The sequence below is a fragment of the Aythya fuligula genome, chromosome 1 (genome assembly GCF_009819795.1).
Source record: "Aythya fuligula isolate bAytFul2 chromosome 1, bAytFul2.pri, whole genome shotgun sequence".
NCBI lineage: Eukaryota > Metazoa > Chordata > Aves > Anseriformes > Anatidae > Aythya > Aythya fuligula.
The window spans coordinates 137,046,716-137,064,220 of NC_045559.1; the positions used below are offsets into that span (position 1 = coordinate 137,046,716).

At 41.5% G+C, this 17,505-nt stretch overlaps 1 protein-coding gene across 1 annotated transcript; it reads right to left on the bottom strand.

Moving 5' to 3' along the window:
- Nucleotides 1–2,137: 2,137 nt before the first annotated feature.
- NIPA1 (NIPA magnesium transporter 1) lies at nucleotides 2,138–14,897 on the bottom strand. The gene is made up of 5 exons (XM_032208167.1): nucleotides 14,682–14,897; nucleotides 12,729–12,776; nucleotides 8,813–8,903; nucleotides 7,288–7,448; nucleotides 2,138–6,236 (listed from the first exon to the last, which is right to left on the bottom strand). The coding sequence occupies exons 1-5, from the start codon at nucleotides 14,842–14,844 to the stop codon at nucleotides 5,725–5,727; spliced, it is 975 nt and encodes a 324-aa protein (XP_032064058.1). The 5' UTR covers nucleotides 14,845–14,897; the 3' UTR covers nucleotides 2,138–5,724.
- Nucleotides 14,898–17,505: the final 2,608 nt, after the last annotated feature.

The following is a 17,505-nucleotide window of genomic DNA, read 5'->3' on the forward strand; positions in this document are numbered from 1 at the left end:
TTGGGACAAAAAAAAATAAATCCCAAAATACATACTCCTTGTCTATTTAAAAAACTGAAAAGAAAAAATAAAACCAGAGATGCTGCATATAGAAAAGAAAGATTCTCTAGTTTTCTGGTCTTCCTATCTTGGTATACAGCACATTAACATCATCAACGCCTTCAAAAATAAAATTTCCAACACATATTTTGTACAGAATCCACGACAATGTTTTCTACTGCGCACAATGTTTTATATTGGAAAGGAGCTACTTTGCTTGTTTTAAATTAACATTGAAATTTGACCAGCAACAATGCACCCCTTAAAACACAGCACAAAGACTGAAAGAGCTCTTAATCAAAATCCTGCCATTTGAAGAAAAACTGCATGCCTGAAAATTGTGCTTACGTGCCAGTACCTGAGGAGCTATGAATCTCGGATGAAGGGTTAGATGGTTGGGCTCCACAATTTTCCTTTCCTTCTGTAGAAAGCTCTTGTTAACAGTAAATGAGACTGGTGACCCAGGCTTCCTTAAGACACAGAATTTCAGAACACTTTGGGTTGGAAGGGACCATAAAGATCATGTAATTCCAACACAGTTTGAAATGACTCAGGTCCCAACAAGCATTTCTGCCAGAGAAGCCTTTATTTATCTCATGAGCAAACTTCAGTGTAATTAAGGCCTTAAGACTGCAGGTTTTTTTTGGTAGATGTCTCCATATGGTGACTGAGCCCTTCATGTGGTAATTGATCTGTACACAGGAAAGATGCTTCTACCACCAGTAAAAGCAAGACCAGTATTGTAGAAAAAGGTAAAGGAAAATAGTTTGGGTGTATGAATTGGGATTAGGCTGCACAGCAGCTAGATGCGTAGGAAAATATTTTTTTCCCCCTGTGTAATAAAGAGCAGGAGTCACAAAACAAGTGTTGAGCTAGAAATAAATCATTTATTTTAAAACATTACAGGTTAATAAATAGATTAGTTTTCAGAAAACTTAATAAATAGCCTTTAATAATTTACACAAGGCAAATACAACATGCCTATAACTATTTTTTAAAAAGCAAAGAAGTAAGCTTGACTTGTAAGCCATTAACAAAGATATATATACATTGTTCAGAAGCTAGTAAAATAAACCATTTTTATGTAATCTGTAGTGACTATATTGCAATAGCATCGAAGCAACCCAACCTGACACTGTGTATTTGCTGCCATCCACCTTTGCCCCCACATCCCATCAGAACAATTTTTTACATTCCAAGAAAAGAGAAAGTGGTAAAAAAAAATAAAAAAATCCACAGTTAAAAAAGAATTAACTTAAAAAAAATACCCCCTTTGTGGAACATTTTCTACTCTCTAGAGCAACCATCTGGGAAAATAAAAGCAACAAAAATAAACACAGAAAACTTATTTGCAGCTTTTAAAAAAGATTTCTTAATCTGTAACTTTGTAATCATTTCAACATTGCTGTCTGAAACACTTGGGCACTAGTAATAACTTTTGACTTCATTGCTGCCTAACATATTACACTAAAACCCCGCATCACTTAAGCCCATATTCAGCAGCACCAAAGAATTATTACAAAGATTAATCTCTGTAAAGAAAAGATATCAGGTAATAGATAAATTATTGATAATATTTGATTTAACAGTAAAACTTCACAGCTGTTACATCATCACAAGACAACTGAGGAAGATCTGTAGAGTCCTTAATGTTTTGTATTTAAGGTAAGATGGGTATAATGTGCAAAGCCCCATTTTAAGCACCCCATACTTAATAACCCGAGATCCTTCTTCAAATACAAACCCTCTATCTTTTTTTAAATAAAAAGCAAAGCTAAACCTCACAGATTCTAGTATTTCAACAAACAAAATCCAGTGTTTTCATTTTCCAGTGCCAGTTACTTCAGAAAAATACCTATGTTAAATATAAACCAAGGTTATTAGTAGGAAGCCTCACTTGTCAAACTGTGTGATATGACAGGTTCTATATGACAGGTTCTCGCTCGTGTTAGTTTCAGCTCACTAATAAATAGGCTCTATTTACACATACAGTGTCCTGGAAAGTCAATACAGCAGATAACTTTGTTTAAAGATTTTTTCTTTTTTTTTTTTTTTTTTTTTTTTTACATAAGTACGTAAGGTAGCAAATTTTTTTTTGGTTGTATCAAAAAGGTTTCTATTCTCCTACTGAACATTTGAGGGATTTTTGTGTTTGACACCTAATAAAGATCAGGAGCGACACGTGTAAATCCTCCATACACTGAAGGGATAATGGTCAAAGAGCTGTCTTCATATAACTGTTTGGTAAGCACGATAGAAGCCAGACATACGGAGTGAAACGTCTTTCATATGGATTTGAATTGAATTCAAAATGCACCCCACCCCTGTCATCAGTCTGCTTTATGGTATGTGCAGCCTCCGTCACTTCTACATCGGCATCAGCACACAAATCATCTGGCTTGTAGCTATCAGCACACGTAATGCAAGGAGACGGGAAGGGCAGACCCATGAGGGATACCAAAGCTCAGGAGACAACTATGCACATTTGCTCCCTGAGATGACAGAACTCAGATATCTTATTCAAAGTCACTCGTAAAGGGGTGGAAAAGAGGGAACAGCTAAAATTCAGCTTCAGCAGTGCCTCCTCTTGAGTCAGAAAAGCAACGGGAAAAGACTAAAAGAGGTAGGACACTTAAAATGAGGAGGGCGTGGGATAGAAGGAAGAAGAACCATACCAACAGTGACAAAATAAAATGCTAATGCACTTCTCAGTGAGAATTGAACCAGATCCAGGTACAGCAGAACTCAGAAGAACGCTGTTAGATACTGAACAAAGTAGCAAAAAATAAAGGCTTCCGTTATTTAGCATTCATGATGTGAAAGGCTGCAGATATAAAGATGTGCAAGGCCACAAGAATCTCTTTCACCTTATGTGCTGGCTTTTGACATCTGTTTTAAAGAAGGTTAACTAGACATTTCTAGAAAGCTCATCACAGATGAGGAGCAGCTGGGGAGAAGACACCTATGCAGACCTTTATCAGCTATAAGAATGGCCAGAGGACCACAGAACACGGCTGCTACTTAATTCTTACTCTGCATAGAGGGTGTTCATCAAGTAAACTTGTTTGTGTGGTGCAGAAAATGGCAAGGTTTAGACAGGGCAGTCAAGTTTTTTTGATATAATATTTCCTAATGATTTGCATATGCACCTAACATTCTAGGATAGGCACTTTCTAAATAAATAGGAGTAAACTTTAAAACAAAACACACAAATATGGCCAGAGGTCTGAGAACACAAATGTTTTCACTTTAACCTAAAGAGAGATTTTCACAGAACTGTTCAGAGACCAAATGCTAGGTATAAAACCAACATGCAACTCATGAACTCTGAATGTGGATTTTGAAAAGACAATTTGACTGCTTCAGAAAACAGCTAACATGGTTTTAAAAATGTAGGTCACTACAGGTCTCATAACTTATGTACAATTCAGGCTTCAATAAAAAAAAAGGAACTAGTATGACAAAACATACCTGTCTGCTGATAACCAATATACCATCTTCCAACCAATAAAGGGCAGGGTTTAGTATTAACTATCTTTCATAGCCCAATTCCCCTCATTTACAATCCTGAAACCGTCTAGAAATCATACATAGTATCTGCAAATCCACAGGGATGGCCCCTTCTCTACTAGCGCTATTTTACTCCACCAAGACACCTGGCTTCTGTGCCAGTCTATAGTAACATATGTTTCTGCTAGTTCAGACTCAGAGTCAATTCAGAATCACTCCCACACAGTTTGGGGTTGTAAAACTGGCTTCCAAATAACGTCCTGGGGCTCTTATTCCCTCACAATATTCCCTTCAGAATAGTAAGTCTTTGAGAGTAAGTCCTCATGTTTATTGCTGCCATCAGAAGGGCTTTTAACATTTCTCTGAAATTAAAACAGAGGCTGAGTTTTAAAGTAGCATTAATTCAGGTCAAAAAACCACATCATGAAAGTAGATGCTATCACTCCCCATTAATCAACATCTGCATTACGCTCAGCCAGCCACAAAGCTAGGTTCGTGATTTCTTGATAAGGTGTCATGAACTTTCTCAAACAGTCTCATAATCACTTTGTGTGTTTGTTTGCTTGTTCAAGAGACATCCTGTCCTGACATAGAGGTGTTGACTTCAACTGTACGCTTTCCATTTTTGCTCTTAAAATGGTAACACTCGTTACTTTTCAGGCTCACCTTACAATTTTTTGACTTTGTTTTAACTAACAAATATAAACAAAACATGGAAGTTAGCTATTTTTTGAAATACCAATATTCTTTAAAAGGTTTAAACTAAACAGTTCAGAATCTTTCCAATCACAGCTTAACCTATTTTATACTACCTGTCAAAATATTATTGCTGAACTATTCACACAGGTCTGTAAGTCAGCAGCTCTGATTCTATGTTCCTGTTGTTTTTCTGAAACCCAGCTCTCTGAATGCCTATGCTTTTTCAGCCTTCGACCTCCTTTTCCCACGTTATAAGAGGATGAGGCCATCTTTTCTTCTTCTGAGCTCTGAGAAATCTCATTCTCTTTTGTCTTCTACACGTTTATTTTGGTTTTTTTTTTGCTGCTTATTAACTACTTCATAAAATGGTTTCCTATCTAGTCACTGAACTAGAATCAAGGTATGTTGGTCATCTTTGAATGGCCCTCTTGTAGGTTACCTCTTCCCATTATGACTACGTTGTTTTTTTTTGTTTTTGTTTTTGTTTTAAGAAGCTGTCAAGGCATCTTAAGAGTTTCAATTCAATTCTGCCAAAAATACATGGCTCCTTCTGAATGCTTCACATGCTTAGAATTTGAATACAGTATTATAGACAGTGAAACTGAATTATTAAACCAATGTAGGCCATCTGAAACAAATACATTCACATTTATGCAGTATTTTTGGATTACAAAGGCACTGAGATAGTTCTGAGCTGCTTACAAATAAGCCACCATATAGGCAATGAGTCTGTGATTGTTTCCACAGTCTGTCTGTCTGCTCCCAATTAAAAACTCTCAGGTGAATGCAGTATGTCTTAATGCACATGTTACAAAGAAAAACGCATACCTGGACACTACCATCAGCTGATAAGGAAATAGTGGAGGATTTTAAGGGTCCACTGCTCTGTGTAAAGAATTCAGTTTAAGACTCCCCAGTGTCTTCACCACATGGCAGACCAAGTTGCTAAGACAGTCACTAAAAAGGTCAAGTCTGCAGTCCACAGTTCAGCCAACGTTTGTCTCAGAATTCACAGCCTTGACGGTGAACACATTGCAGTATTAACAAATTGCTCTACTCACCTCCCCCTCCCCCCTTATTTTTAAGGTATACATCACCCATGAAAGGTATCAGATTGAGTGCATTAGGAACTGATGTTCTCTACCCACAGCAGGCACCATAACACAAGCATTCACACACAGGTCTGTCAGGATAGCCATGAATCTTTTCTGATGGATCACCCTTTACAGTAAGGAAATACATCGGTCCCTATGCTGACTCAATCAACGGTCCCAATTAAGGTCATTTATTGTGTTGACTGGGGTACATGGACAACTGCTCCTTTGAAACTGGATGGAGGCCTCCAATTCATTTCACGTAGGCCACCAAATTGTCAGAGGGCAACTACCAACCTGAATCACATTTGAATCAGTGACCTAGAAATGAAAGGCTCTGCGTCATTCCCTGAGCCATCCAGTTTCCCCTCAAAAAAATATTTTAATCTGTCTTCATGTTAGGTTTATTTAAATCTCCGATATTGAAGTTGAACTCCTTGAAGACTTGTATAAGAACAATTCCAATAGATACTGTGGTGAATCCACATGCCATTCCCAAGAAATCTACCACTCCTACATTACTCCATTCCCTGAAAAGGATAGCTGAAGCCAGCAGGACTAGAGTGGTAAACACAACGTAGTAGATGGCTCCAAACACAGAGGAGTCAAAACATTCCAGTGCCTTATTGATGTATCTGAACTGAATGATAATGCTACATCCTAATACTGCCAGAAGTACCAGACAGAGGTACAGAGCCCTTTGACTCGATGGGTTATTGTGAAAGATATCTTGAGCAGCCAGCCCAATGCCTTTTGTGCTGGGAACAGTGAAACTGCCCAAGAGAGAGCAAATGCTGATGTAAACCATGATATTAGTAGGTCCATGAGCTGGAGCTATCCAGAAGATAAGCAGGAGAAGCATTAGCAGTACTATGCAGAGATAACCCACGAAAACTGGAAAACAAAAAGAAAACAAGATAACAGCACGGTAAGAACTCTTGGCATTCTTGACATTTTAGCAGGCAAATCATGTTACCAATGAACCTAAGGCGTACACCACAATTCAGATTTACTGTTGAATACACACCCATATTGCTGTGCTCTTAGTGACGGCGTGGGCACCTGTAACTGGTGACTTCTCACATGCTTTGTGTAAAGCAAATCAAGTAGTAAAATACACAGCCGCACATTTGAACTGAAGGTGGCTTTTTTTTTTTTTTTTTAATGCTCTCTTCCATCAGGATTATCCTCCTTAAAGTCCTGTATGACAGACAGCTATGACAACACCTTATTCATAACCTGGTGGACCCAGCAAGGAGCTTAGGCATAAAGTTAGATCCCATTTAGCTGAGTGGGATGAAGGGGCAGTTAGAAGAACCGGGAGGCCATATCATTTATATTATAGTGTTTGTAAACAAGTTGGACTAGTGAAAAATATTGCATGCTTTAAAGTCTTAAAGAAATATATTTCCAGTTCGTTTCAGTCAGACAAGCTGTAAATCTAGACCAGGGTATTTGTTTTGTTCTCTTTGTTTGCAATTTTTTTTTTGCTTTACTTTTTTTCCCCCTCTCATCCTTAACTTTAGATAGCTGATGTTGTTAGGTTTCAGTTTCTCTCACCTAAAGCAAATGAGTATTTTTTGTTTTGTACAAAGCAACTTAAATTGAAATCCTAGAATTATACCTTTGATCTCTAAGAAGCAAGATACACTTTTTCAAGATTTTAGAATATTACAAGTTCAAAAGGCTCTAATCTTATTGTGAAAGAGAACATTTTCAAAAACATTTGTGTTTTCCTTTTGGCACATACGTATCAATAAATCTGAGAAATTCTAAGTTCAGCAAGTCATCGTTTTCCTGCACAAAATACTGTACTGGTTTGCCTCTATTATGTTACATTTTCTTCAGAATTCAATTTTCCTGTCTCATGGATATGGCACGTCCCCTCCTCACGTGTGCTCTCAGTCTCACAAAATCATTCTGACTTAAGAAAAGAACAAAGTACCTGGATTTGTTAGCTTCTCTTCAAGCTCAGCCTGAGTTGTTACACTCTCAGACTTTGGGGAATGGATGATGAGAACAACAGATCCAGCGCAGCTCAGCAAACATCCCAGCTTGCCAAGAATGTTCAGTTTTTCTTTCAGCAAGTAAGAAGCTAAAATGGACCTTTCACAAAAAGGAAGAGTATTAAAAGTGTGAATAAATCCCGTTAATAATGCTCTAACACATACTTTAAACATCAATTTCCTTCTTAAAGAAATTTTTGCCAGATGTTAGCGAATCTTCAAATAGCCCTCAAAATGCGCTTCTGATTTATCTTATGAAAGATTCACCCAGTCTCTGCCTTACTCATTCGTTGATGTTTCATCTCAGGAAAAACAAACAAACAAAGAAACGCAAAGAAACAAAATGCCCCCAGAAAGAGAAAACCCCCCAAACCATAGCCAAACTCCTCCAAAAACAACAACAACAAAAAAAACACCCCCCCAAAAAAAAACACAAAAACAAACAAACAAACAAAAAAAAAAAACAGTGAAGAAATAAAAAACAAAGAAAGGAAGGAACAAACAGGCATCTGGCAGCTCTAAGGCAGATACCTACCTGCTGATGGTTTGTTGAGATACCAGTAACCCACATTTTTTTATATGTTATGCAATCATGAGATAAAAGTCAGCTCTGGTTACAAAGATCCCAAGGCTCAGCTCAAATGTGTAGCTGAACAAAATATACAAAATTATGTGGCCTAGGCTAAACAGGTGGTGAGCAGAGCACCATTGTACCTCACAGAGTATAAAACTAAAGACAGACATGAAGCCTACACAAAGCAATTTCTACTCTAAGGTAGATGACCAAAACAGTCAGATAGATAATTCAGCAAACAACAGCGGAGAACAGGAAAAAAAAAAAAAACAACAAACCAACCTCAGGCAATGCACAGCATTGTTTTTAAATAATTGTACTTTTTCCATTGTGGTAGTTTCACTGCTAGTGCTTAGCTATTCAAAAAATATTTTACTGTATATTAAAATCCATTCAAGAGCACTTGATGCCTTTTTCTGCCCTCTTCCCTCAAATGAGCATCACACCGAAGAAGCTGTGGGCATACATATGAAGGGAACTACAGGAAACTAGGCCAAACCCACTTAAATTAACGTCAGCATCAATAAACACATGGGTTGTGGATAGTAGGGCAGGAATGTGAAACAATGAGAAAGATCTACATAGTGAGGGAACTGTAAATAAGAGAATAAACAGAAGAGTCCAGAATAATCAAAGTGAAGGAAAAAATGTCATTTATCTGTCCCAGATCATAGTGATAAACAGAAGATACTCAGTAACCCTCTCTTCACTGTTCTCCCACCACCACCACCCCTTTTACTGGGCAAAGCTCCGATCGGTGGCATTATAACACATCATTAAAGCTCATAAGCCTGTTATCTTCATAGTGGATCCAGTGATCATGGAGTCTGTTTGATGCTTTGCTCAGTAGTAACAGCATTCAAAGAAAAACAAAAAAAGCAAACTCTTACCCAAATGGAACGCCAAGTGCTCCCAAGGGAGTCACTAACACGGTTGGGACTGCAGTGTAGGCCAAGAAATTCCCTATTTGACCCAGAGCCACTGTCAAGAGAAACAGAAATAAGCCTTTAAATCCCTTTGTAAAAAGGAGGAATGAGAATTTACCCAATACTGCTTGAGAAAGACTGATCTAACTGGAAAACAGATGTTATAGATCTGCTCAGCTCTGTTAATTTTGCACAAAATGGGTGGAATTTTTATACATTAATATGGGATTTATATTTGCCATAGATGGTGATCCAAGAGGATACAGTAAATCTTACTCTTATTCCACCAAGAGGAGTTGCAAATAAGACTATCAATCAGAAACACACAGATTACACTCAAATATTTTTTATATGGGGAGTGCTAAAAGCATATCTAAGCCCCAATTTCAACTTCAGAACATGCGTACACATAACACAAATGCACTTGCTTATAGTCCCTAACAGCAGTGTTGCCCTCCACCAAGAAGGGAAGGACAGGAAGCTAATCTAATAATGAGAAGCACATGCATAAAAGCTCCTTGACAGACACACAGTAGACTGCATCAACTTTTCAAAGCCCTATATAACACAAGAAGAAATTCCCGACCACTGTAAGAAGAACAGATCTGTGCCAAATCACAGTAAAAGCCTCACGGTCTTATTCTCTCCCCTCTGCCCCATGAAAGCCAACTCCTAAATTTACCACGCTACTGCACACCACAGCTGTGATAAACACTTCATGTGTTCAAGCTTTCAGCAAAGAAAAAGAAAAACAGCTTGATGGTTTTGCAAGGGCTGGCAAGTTTATAACAGGCCAACATGATGCTGGCCTAGTGACAGCCTGGTAACGGGTGAGAGCCCTGAGACTGAACACAAGTTACGCACAGCTCGCAGTTCAAGCTGAAGTTAAGAGCCATTATTAGCACTTAAAAACGTATCAAGAAGCCAAACTGTCTTTCTGCTCAGGCTGGCATTGCCCTTGACTATCAAATATTGTTATCACCCTGCTCTTCACACCTGCACAGCGCTGTGCAAACATTAATTAATTTACTGCATTAGCTCAGCGAAGCTGAAGACCTGTGTAACCTATATGGAACACGAAGGAGACAAACAAACTCACGGAACTGCAGAGCATGGCAAAATTAAACTAATTCAAGGCACCGAGGCTTTCTCTGTATGCCAGAACAAGCCAAAGAAGTTAATGAGTTAGAGCACAGGAGTCAGTGGTGGTATTCTGAATGTTTTCTACCCCTGGGAGTGGAGGAACTCAGCTATCAGCTTCAGTCCTGTTCTTCAGCAGGCACACGCGGATACCTTCAAGGCATCCAACAGCCCTGAGGAACACCCTGCACAGAGGGCAGGGCACACCTGGCTCAGTGTTTCTGCTGATTCTGCATTTTCAAGTTATTCTGGCAATAACCCGTTTGTTTCTTTTTTTTTGCAGGCCAGGTGCCTTATCTTTCAGAGGACAGAACCCTAATAGATGGCACCAACACCAACGCATGAATTAGGACTCTGAAGCTTTGGTCACACTGCACGTATTGTGAGCCAACTGAACTCACCAAGAGTTTTCAGTAGTGCTGTGGAATAATAGTAACAGTCTCTCACCACTGCGAGTGACAGGCCAGGATTAACAAAGACCAATTATAAAAAGAATCTGAGTAATGGCTACCATCTGCCTGTTGTGGAGGACCTTTGCTGCCAACCTACTCAGTCCTCAGTGGATAGAAATCCGTCTCCAGATACACCAGTGTTGTAAATCAAGACGTGACTTCAGCTCTGGATGGCACACCAGGGTTGCTGGTTATCCCAGAAGTTATTGCAACACACAGCCTGGTGCACAGACATGTCTACATCAGCAAGGAGACCAGTAAGAGCAGATCTGAGCAGCAACAGATATCTGCTCCATGCATCTCAGGGGTTTTAGTGCTGACTTATTTTAGCCTGCTCCCACAGACCGAGTCTGTTTGCAGCTGATGTGCATCAGCCACGTCCCTAGAAAGCACCTTCCAGCCTCGTTTCTTCGTAAAGGAGCTCAGCTCAAAAGCTCCAACACTGCTCCACAACATGAACTAAAGCACAGTAAGAGGAGACAAACGGGAGATTTCTTTCCCAAGTGCATTCCTATTCTGCAATAACATGCTAAGATACATGCATCCACTGTAAAAAGTCACAAATGTCAGATTTATGCAGCTATCAAAACCTGCACTGAAACTAATTATTTAGCTAATGAGTTTAATGCTAATTGGAATATCTGTAATCACTCTGAGTACAGTGAAAAAAAAAAGAAAAAAAAAAAGTCCCCAAAGTCCCTTAGCAGAATCTGTAGGTTTTCATTTGAAGTCTTGCAGTAGATCCTATTGCCACAAAATAGCTAGGCAGTGTTATTTCAAGTCAGCATGCCAACTCAGAAATGCTTGTTCATTGTCTGAACAAATATTGTGAGAACAAGTTGGTAGAGTTTATGCTGGTTTTGTTCGTCATCCTAACCCCAAATTCCATACTTGAGAAAACACTATCAGCTACTATAATTGCACCCAGATTTACTGTGGATATTGCTAACCCCCAAAACACCACCTGTCCCCGGATCCCATAGCTGCCTACCTGGCCCTTGCTGTTGCAGTTTGTGGCAGTGCTGCTATACTGAACCTGTAATGTCCTTAAGGAATCCTTACTTCGGTTCCTCTGTGAAATAATTGTGGCTGTGTTCTGAAATACCTGCACCTAGCTGATAGACATAAGCCAAAGGAAACCTTTCCCTGCAGCTATTTTGCCTTCAGGCAGCTTTTGAGCAGGAAATCTTTTCTTCTGATTCACCCAAATAAGCTCCAATAATAAAAACGCTCGTTTTAACTCTGTTCTGAGACTCAAGTCAGAAGCCGCACCAAGAATAAACAATAGTGACCAAAGCATAAATTCTTTTGCTGCTTAGGCAGCAGTGATCACAGCAAAGTCAGAAGCCCACAAAGAACCGCTTAAGCTCATCTTAAATTAGCTGAGGACTTGCCTCTGAAGCTCTGTTGGCTTCTACATTGGCTGTAAGCTTTGTTCTTTGAGGGATCTATCAATGTCCATTCCTTTTGTACAGCATGAAAACAACAAAAAATACCTTGCTGCATCAAAACAAGGGAAAAACTAGATTCACATACGTTTCAGAAACAGCATCAAAATGTTTCCATATAATCCACAAAGGGCTGGACTAGTGTCTGTAAGTGGGGTTTGATTTTAAACTCCTGTGGTAAAACTAGGGCTGAGCTACAAAAGTAAAGAGCTAGTTACTCCACGTGCTGGATTCAAATCGGAGACTGAACACAGTGTGAGGATAGCTTACAAAGATACTCGGATGAAAACTGTACAGATCTCATGATCAGCACTGTATATGGCTTCATAATAATCTTGCAGATTTAACACAACACCCAAACTGGAACTGTCAACTGGAAATCAAAAAGTTTATTTTTAAATAAATTAATTTTTTTTTTTAATTGAGGCTGGCTAACTGCTTTCTGATCTAAAAAATAACATGCTCAATGAGCTCTTTTGTGCAGAACTACAATTTCTTATTCAGCTTTGACTTTTATTTAAAAACCGGGCATAGCAGTACAACCCAGGGACACAAAACATGCAAGAATCCAGTCAGAGCAGTGTGTGGGTGCCAAGGGCTACAAGCATCAAATGTTACAGAATATCTGGAAAGAAGTCTAACTGGGTTTTATCCCAGCTCTTTGCCTTTTCTAACACCATCAGACATAACAACCAGAGAGACAGTTTAGTAAGGGCGAGATATTCCCAAGGGAAAGGAATTTCATTACCAGCGAGTGCCAGATCCAAGATTAGAACCAGATTTTCTGATGTCTCATTTTGCTACCTAACCACAAAAAAAGGAGCCATTTAAGATACTTACTTGCAATAGTGCCAGACCACCATACTATATCTGTCAAGTATGAAGTACCTGGGAGAGGAAGTATAGAAAGATATATTAGAAAAATATGAAACTGCAATATTGGAGCAACAAAGCAGAATAATTTCCATACTCTCAGCTATTTAGGACCTTCACCTTAACCCCTTTTCTCAAGGCAGCTGAGTGGGCAGAAAACAAGGGAGGACAGAGGTGCCCAGATTTGGCCTAGGCGTTCAAGTTAGACCTTAAGGCAACGTGTTAGAAGCACCTATGTGATAGTAATGCTGCTTTACTTTGAAGAGCGTCCAAAATGTCAGCACATGAGAAAAGCTCTGAAGGTGCCGCTTAACATACGCACTGGAACCACTATGAGGAGAATGGGAAACCTATGGAAACAAGACGTGATTTGGATAAATTACTTCACTCAAGCAGCCTGAATGAAGTTGTATCACAGAAGCTGTTCTGGCACGCAGTTTTGGCAGTACGGGAGCATGGATGGATCCTCCTGCATGTGAACGTTTGGAAGACACTATGACTGAAGCCTCTGAATTACTGACATAATGCCACATTTCCAGGAGCAGAATAAAAACTCTGGATTGTCCCCTAGTGCCTCCCCAGCTCAAGGATGGCTGTTTTCATTGCCAGACGATAGACTCTTGACCTGGAGCACACCAGGGAGCCTGTACACCACGTTTTATCAGCTCTACTTCTGCAGAGCATCAAGGCTAATCACTACTAAACCAAAGACTAGCCCCACTGAACATGACCTTGGCATCATGTTGTTCTCTCACATTCTGCTTCTCTTTCTAGCAATCCAGAATTTGGATTTAAATCTGAATTTACTTTGGAAGATGCTCTCGTAAGGCCTGCTGGAGCAATAGGCAACATTGTACCTACAGCGGGCACTCTGAAATCCCAAATGAAAGAAAGATACAGTAATCTGCAACTCTGGAGACTTATGAAATATTAAATGCTTGGAAATCACACTATATAATTGAAGTGAGATGGAAAATGACTAATGAAAATGGCCAGCTTTAGAGTGGGTGTAATCATTTTTTAGACTTTTGTTATTGCATATAAAATAAAAACACTGTTGGGAGCACAAATTACAGAAAATATTGACTCAAGGAAGATAACTTTGCAAAACATTTGCCACCCACTGCTGTTTCTAACTAGAGTGAGGATTACTAATTGCATTGACACCATGTTATTGACTGGGGAGAGAACCGAGGAAAGCCCTGAAGTGCCTCCTTGTTAATTATACAACACCCACTGAAGGCAATGGAAAAAAAAAGCCATCATCTGACACCGACCATCTTGGGCTCCTGGTTCTGGCCGCTGGGCTCAAGGCAGTGCTGCACAGCTTGGGAACACCAAAAGGAGAGGGACGCAGGGTACCTGCCACGCCGAGCACAGCAATGGGAAACACTTGGCAAGGTAGACAGATAAAAGTGAGTGAAACCTTCAGAGCAGGTGTTTTAGACACCAGCACCACGCACAGGGATGCATGACCGAAGCGATGAGCCCCAACTATGGAGCAAAATGGAAAGTTCCTTTAGGCTGGAGAGTCACTCCTGTCTCCCTCATTTTCCCATCGTCTCCCTTACAGCAAGATTGGCATTTACCATGCACACACAGCCCCTCTGCGGACCACAAAACCGCCTTACAGCCGCCTCGAAGGGGCAGCACGCTTGCCAAGCAGCTGTGCGGGACCCCGAGCTGTACGCTCGCAGGGTGCAAAACGCCACGGGAAGCTGCCAGCTCATGCTGCCAGCCGCCAGCTGCAAGTTTGCGCCGCTCCACTGCAGCCTGCGCTGGGGGCAGCGGCAAGGCAGCGGCACAAGCCACCCCCGAGAGGGAAATCTACCCCTACGGAGGAAATTTTGGGGCCGCCCGGCGGTGGGGTGGGGAGAAAGGGGGGGGGTGGCGGTGTTGCCGTCGGCAGCGCGGCCCTACCTCTCCCGCGGGCCCGCACGATGCCCTTCTTCTGCAGGACGAAGGTGGAGCCGTTCACCAGGCTGGACACCACGGCCACGCTCAGGCCCAGCGACACGGCGGCGGGGCCGGGCCCCGGACCGGGCCCGGGGCTCTGCGCTGCCCCCTCGGCCGCCATCCGCATCGCCCCCGCCGCCGGCTGCTGCTGCTGCTGCTGCTGGCGCCGCCGCTCCGCCCGCCCGGCCCTCCCGGCACCGGCACCGGCACCGCCCGGCGGGGGGCGGGCTGCGGGGGGGACCCGCCCCGAAATTTGGGGAGGGGAATGGGGAAAAGCGGGGCTGTGACGGCAGCACGATGACGTCATGGCAGCTCCCCCCCGGTGTGACGTCACGGCCGGGTCCCTGAGGGGTCCCTGAGGGGTCCCTGTGGCAGTGTCTGCCTGAGGAGATGGCGCCTCAGCTGGCAGTATCTGCGATATCTGCCCCACAGAGATCCTAGCTGCAAATAAAAGCTCGTTTTCCCGTCACGCTATCAATCAGTGCTTTCAGTACTGATGCATTTTAGTGCGCCCCCAAAACACAAGTTCAGAGAAACTCCCGAACATGTCCCTCTCCGTTCGCCTGCTCTGCTTGGAGCAGCTGCCTCAGGAAGGCTGGAGTATGCTTTCGTGTATGTTTAGCGGTAAAAAGATGTAGCACTTACTGCTGTGCCGCCTATAGTTTCACCTGCGTTGCTTCAGCAGGTCACCGTATAAATATTTAATACCATGGAAGGGAGGATTTGCCCTTGTGAGACTCTCAGGATCCGCAAAACGAGAACATACGGGGTGGAAGTGCAGTTATGCACAGCAGCCCTTTGAATCCTGCAAAGCACAGAACAAGGACAGAGGTGAGGACAAACAGAGGCTGGTTATAAATACCAGTTCCTGATCTGCCTGCAGCCTGCTAGCATGTACAATGAAATTTACTACAGGAAATGCTTGATGTTTGCACAGTGGAAAGATGAGATATATTTAACAGTCCTCACAACCAATTACCAAGCGCGTTTTTGAACAAAGCTCAAACCTGAGCAGTTGTTATACTCAAAATCTCTCTGCGTTGTGGTCAAACAGAGACAAACAATACAAAACAGATATTAGAGATCTTAAGAAAGCAGTTTATTACTCTCTAGCCATGTTATTTTAATCTCCAAATTGTAAAACATAGAAATGTCTCTCTAAAGTACATGTTTGGATGGGTAATTCCAAATACAGTTAGCGTGCCTTGTTCCTTCGGTTACTATTACCCTTGCCAGCTAGTAGTTGTAGTGTTCTTAAGGACTAGTCAGCGACTAAAATAAGAAACACAGTGTTGATAAACATTAACTTTGTGCATATATTGAAAACCTGAGCACCTGACTTCACTAATGGCTTCTAAGATCAATTGATGCAAAAAATCTGCATTATGTAGTTTACAAACATATTGACCCCAAACAGGAAGGTACCTCAAAAATAGCAGCTCTTATAATTAATGGAAACTAGATGACCTTCCTTAAACTATCACATATGCCCAACATATGAAATCCTAAGGTACATCCATTCTTCTGAGACTGAGTTTTGTTGTGATAGCATCATTCATTCTGACAAAGCTGTCTGATCCTGTTTGTAGTATTGCAGAACAATGTGCTTTGGGTTAGTTTGGCCTGTATGTGGTGGTGCTGCAGCACTGCTGATGTCACTGCGCTATGAAGTCTCACGAACACACAAATTGCACAGTAGGAACATCAGAACTTATGTGGCGTTTCCTCTAACAAACTCGGCTCCCCTCCATCACTTCTATCCAACCCCAGTCTTATATTACTTCTAGTTCCACACTTTTTGGCCACTTTTTGCTTAATTCAAACAATATGTGAGAACCGGTGTAATAACTGTACAGGTTGTTTTGTAGAAGTAGCAACACAACACCAGTGCAGGTGTTCAGGAGCTGTCAATAGGTATGAGCTGGATTTAGTTGTCTTATGCAGGGCTCCTACCCAGACGAAGGGCCGAATGATTGAGGTAGGGCTCTTGGGAAAGGGTGAGAAAAATTGGTGGAACCTCCACCACTTCTTGTTTTGCTTCCTTTGCATTTTTTGTTTGGTCAATTGTTTTTCTGGGTAGAGGGAGGATGTCAGGGTGGAACTTTTCTGGTTAGGATGGGTTTTTCCCTGATCTGAAGGGGAAAGAAAAGTGCTTCAGATCTGCCTGATCTGAAGGAATGTGTTGTTTCCTATGTAATGGTTTGGATTCCTCTGTTACGATTGTTTTATGGACATAAAATAAATTTCATTTTGAAATTAAAGCAGTTATTGGAGTGTTTTATCCAGGCTAGAGGAAAATCAGATCATCCTGTATCTGATGCAGAATGAGAACACAGTAGCTATGCCCAGAAGGTGATCTGAGTCCTCTGATAAAGTAGCTGGGAGAGCAGGGTGGATGTCTACCAACAGCTGTATCAGACCCTGAGGCAACAGCAGTAATTCTGCTTGGCAGAAGCACTGAAAAGATCAACTTTGCCAGCAACTGGAGCAGTAAGAACTGAGACTGCAGAGAAAACAGCAAGAAGACAGTGGAAGAAGACTGTTTTCTGGCTCTTGAGAACGAAAGACCACAGTGAGCAAAGTTATTTGAGGACTGTTATGCAATGGTCCACTGAACCTCGGCCTGAAGATAACCTAAAAGCCCTTTCTAAGGAGTCGTGAGGATTGGCTGGAGTCTGGAAGTGGATTTGGTACAGGGGGGCCATTGCTGGTATGAGTTGGCCTGCTTTGGAAAGGAGGTGACTTGAATCTTGGTGGTCATCCAGCTCTTGGCTTGCGGTGGGCATGG

Bases quoted from the DNA above. Each gene is read 5' to 3' on its own strand.
- NIPA1 (XM_032208167.1), bottom strand. From the start codon at position 14,844: ATGCGGATGGCGGCCGAGGGGGCAGCGCAGAGCCCCGGGCCCGGTCCG. The intron at 12,777-14,681 runs GTAGGGCCGCGC...TTCCTCTCCCAG, and splicing joins CGTGCGGGCCCGCGGGAGAG to GTACTTCATACTTGACAGAT. The intron at 7,449-8,812 runs GTAAGAGTTTGC...TTTTTGTGAAAG, and splicing joins GCACTTGGCGTTCCATTTGG to GTCCATTTTAGCTTCTTACT.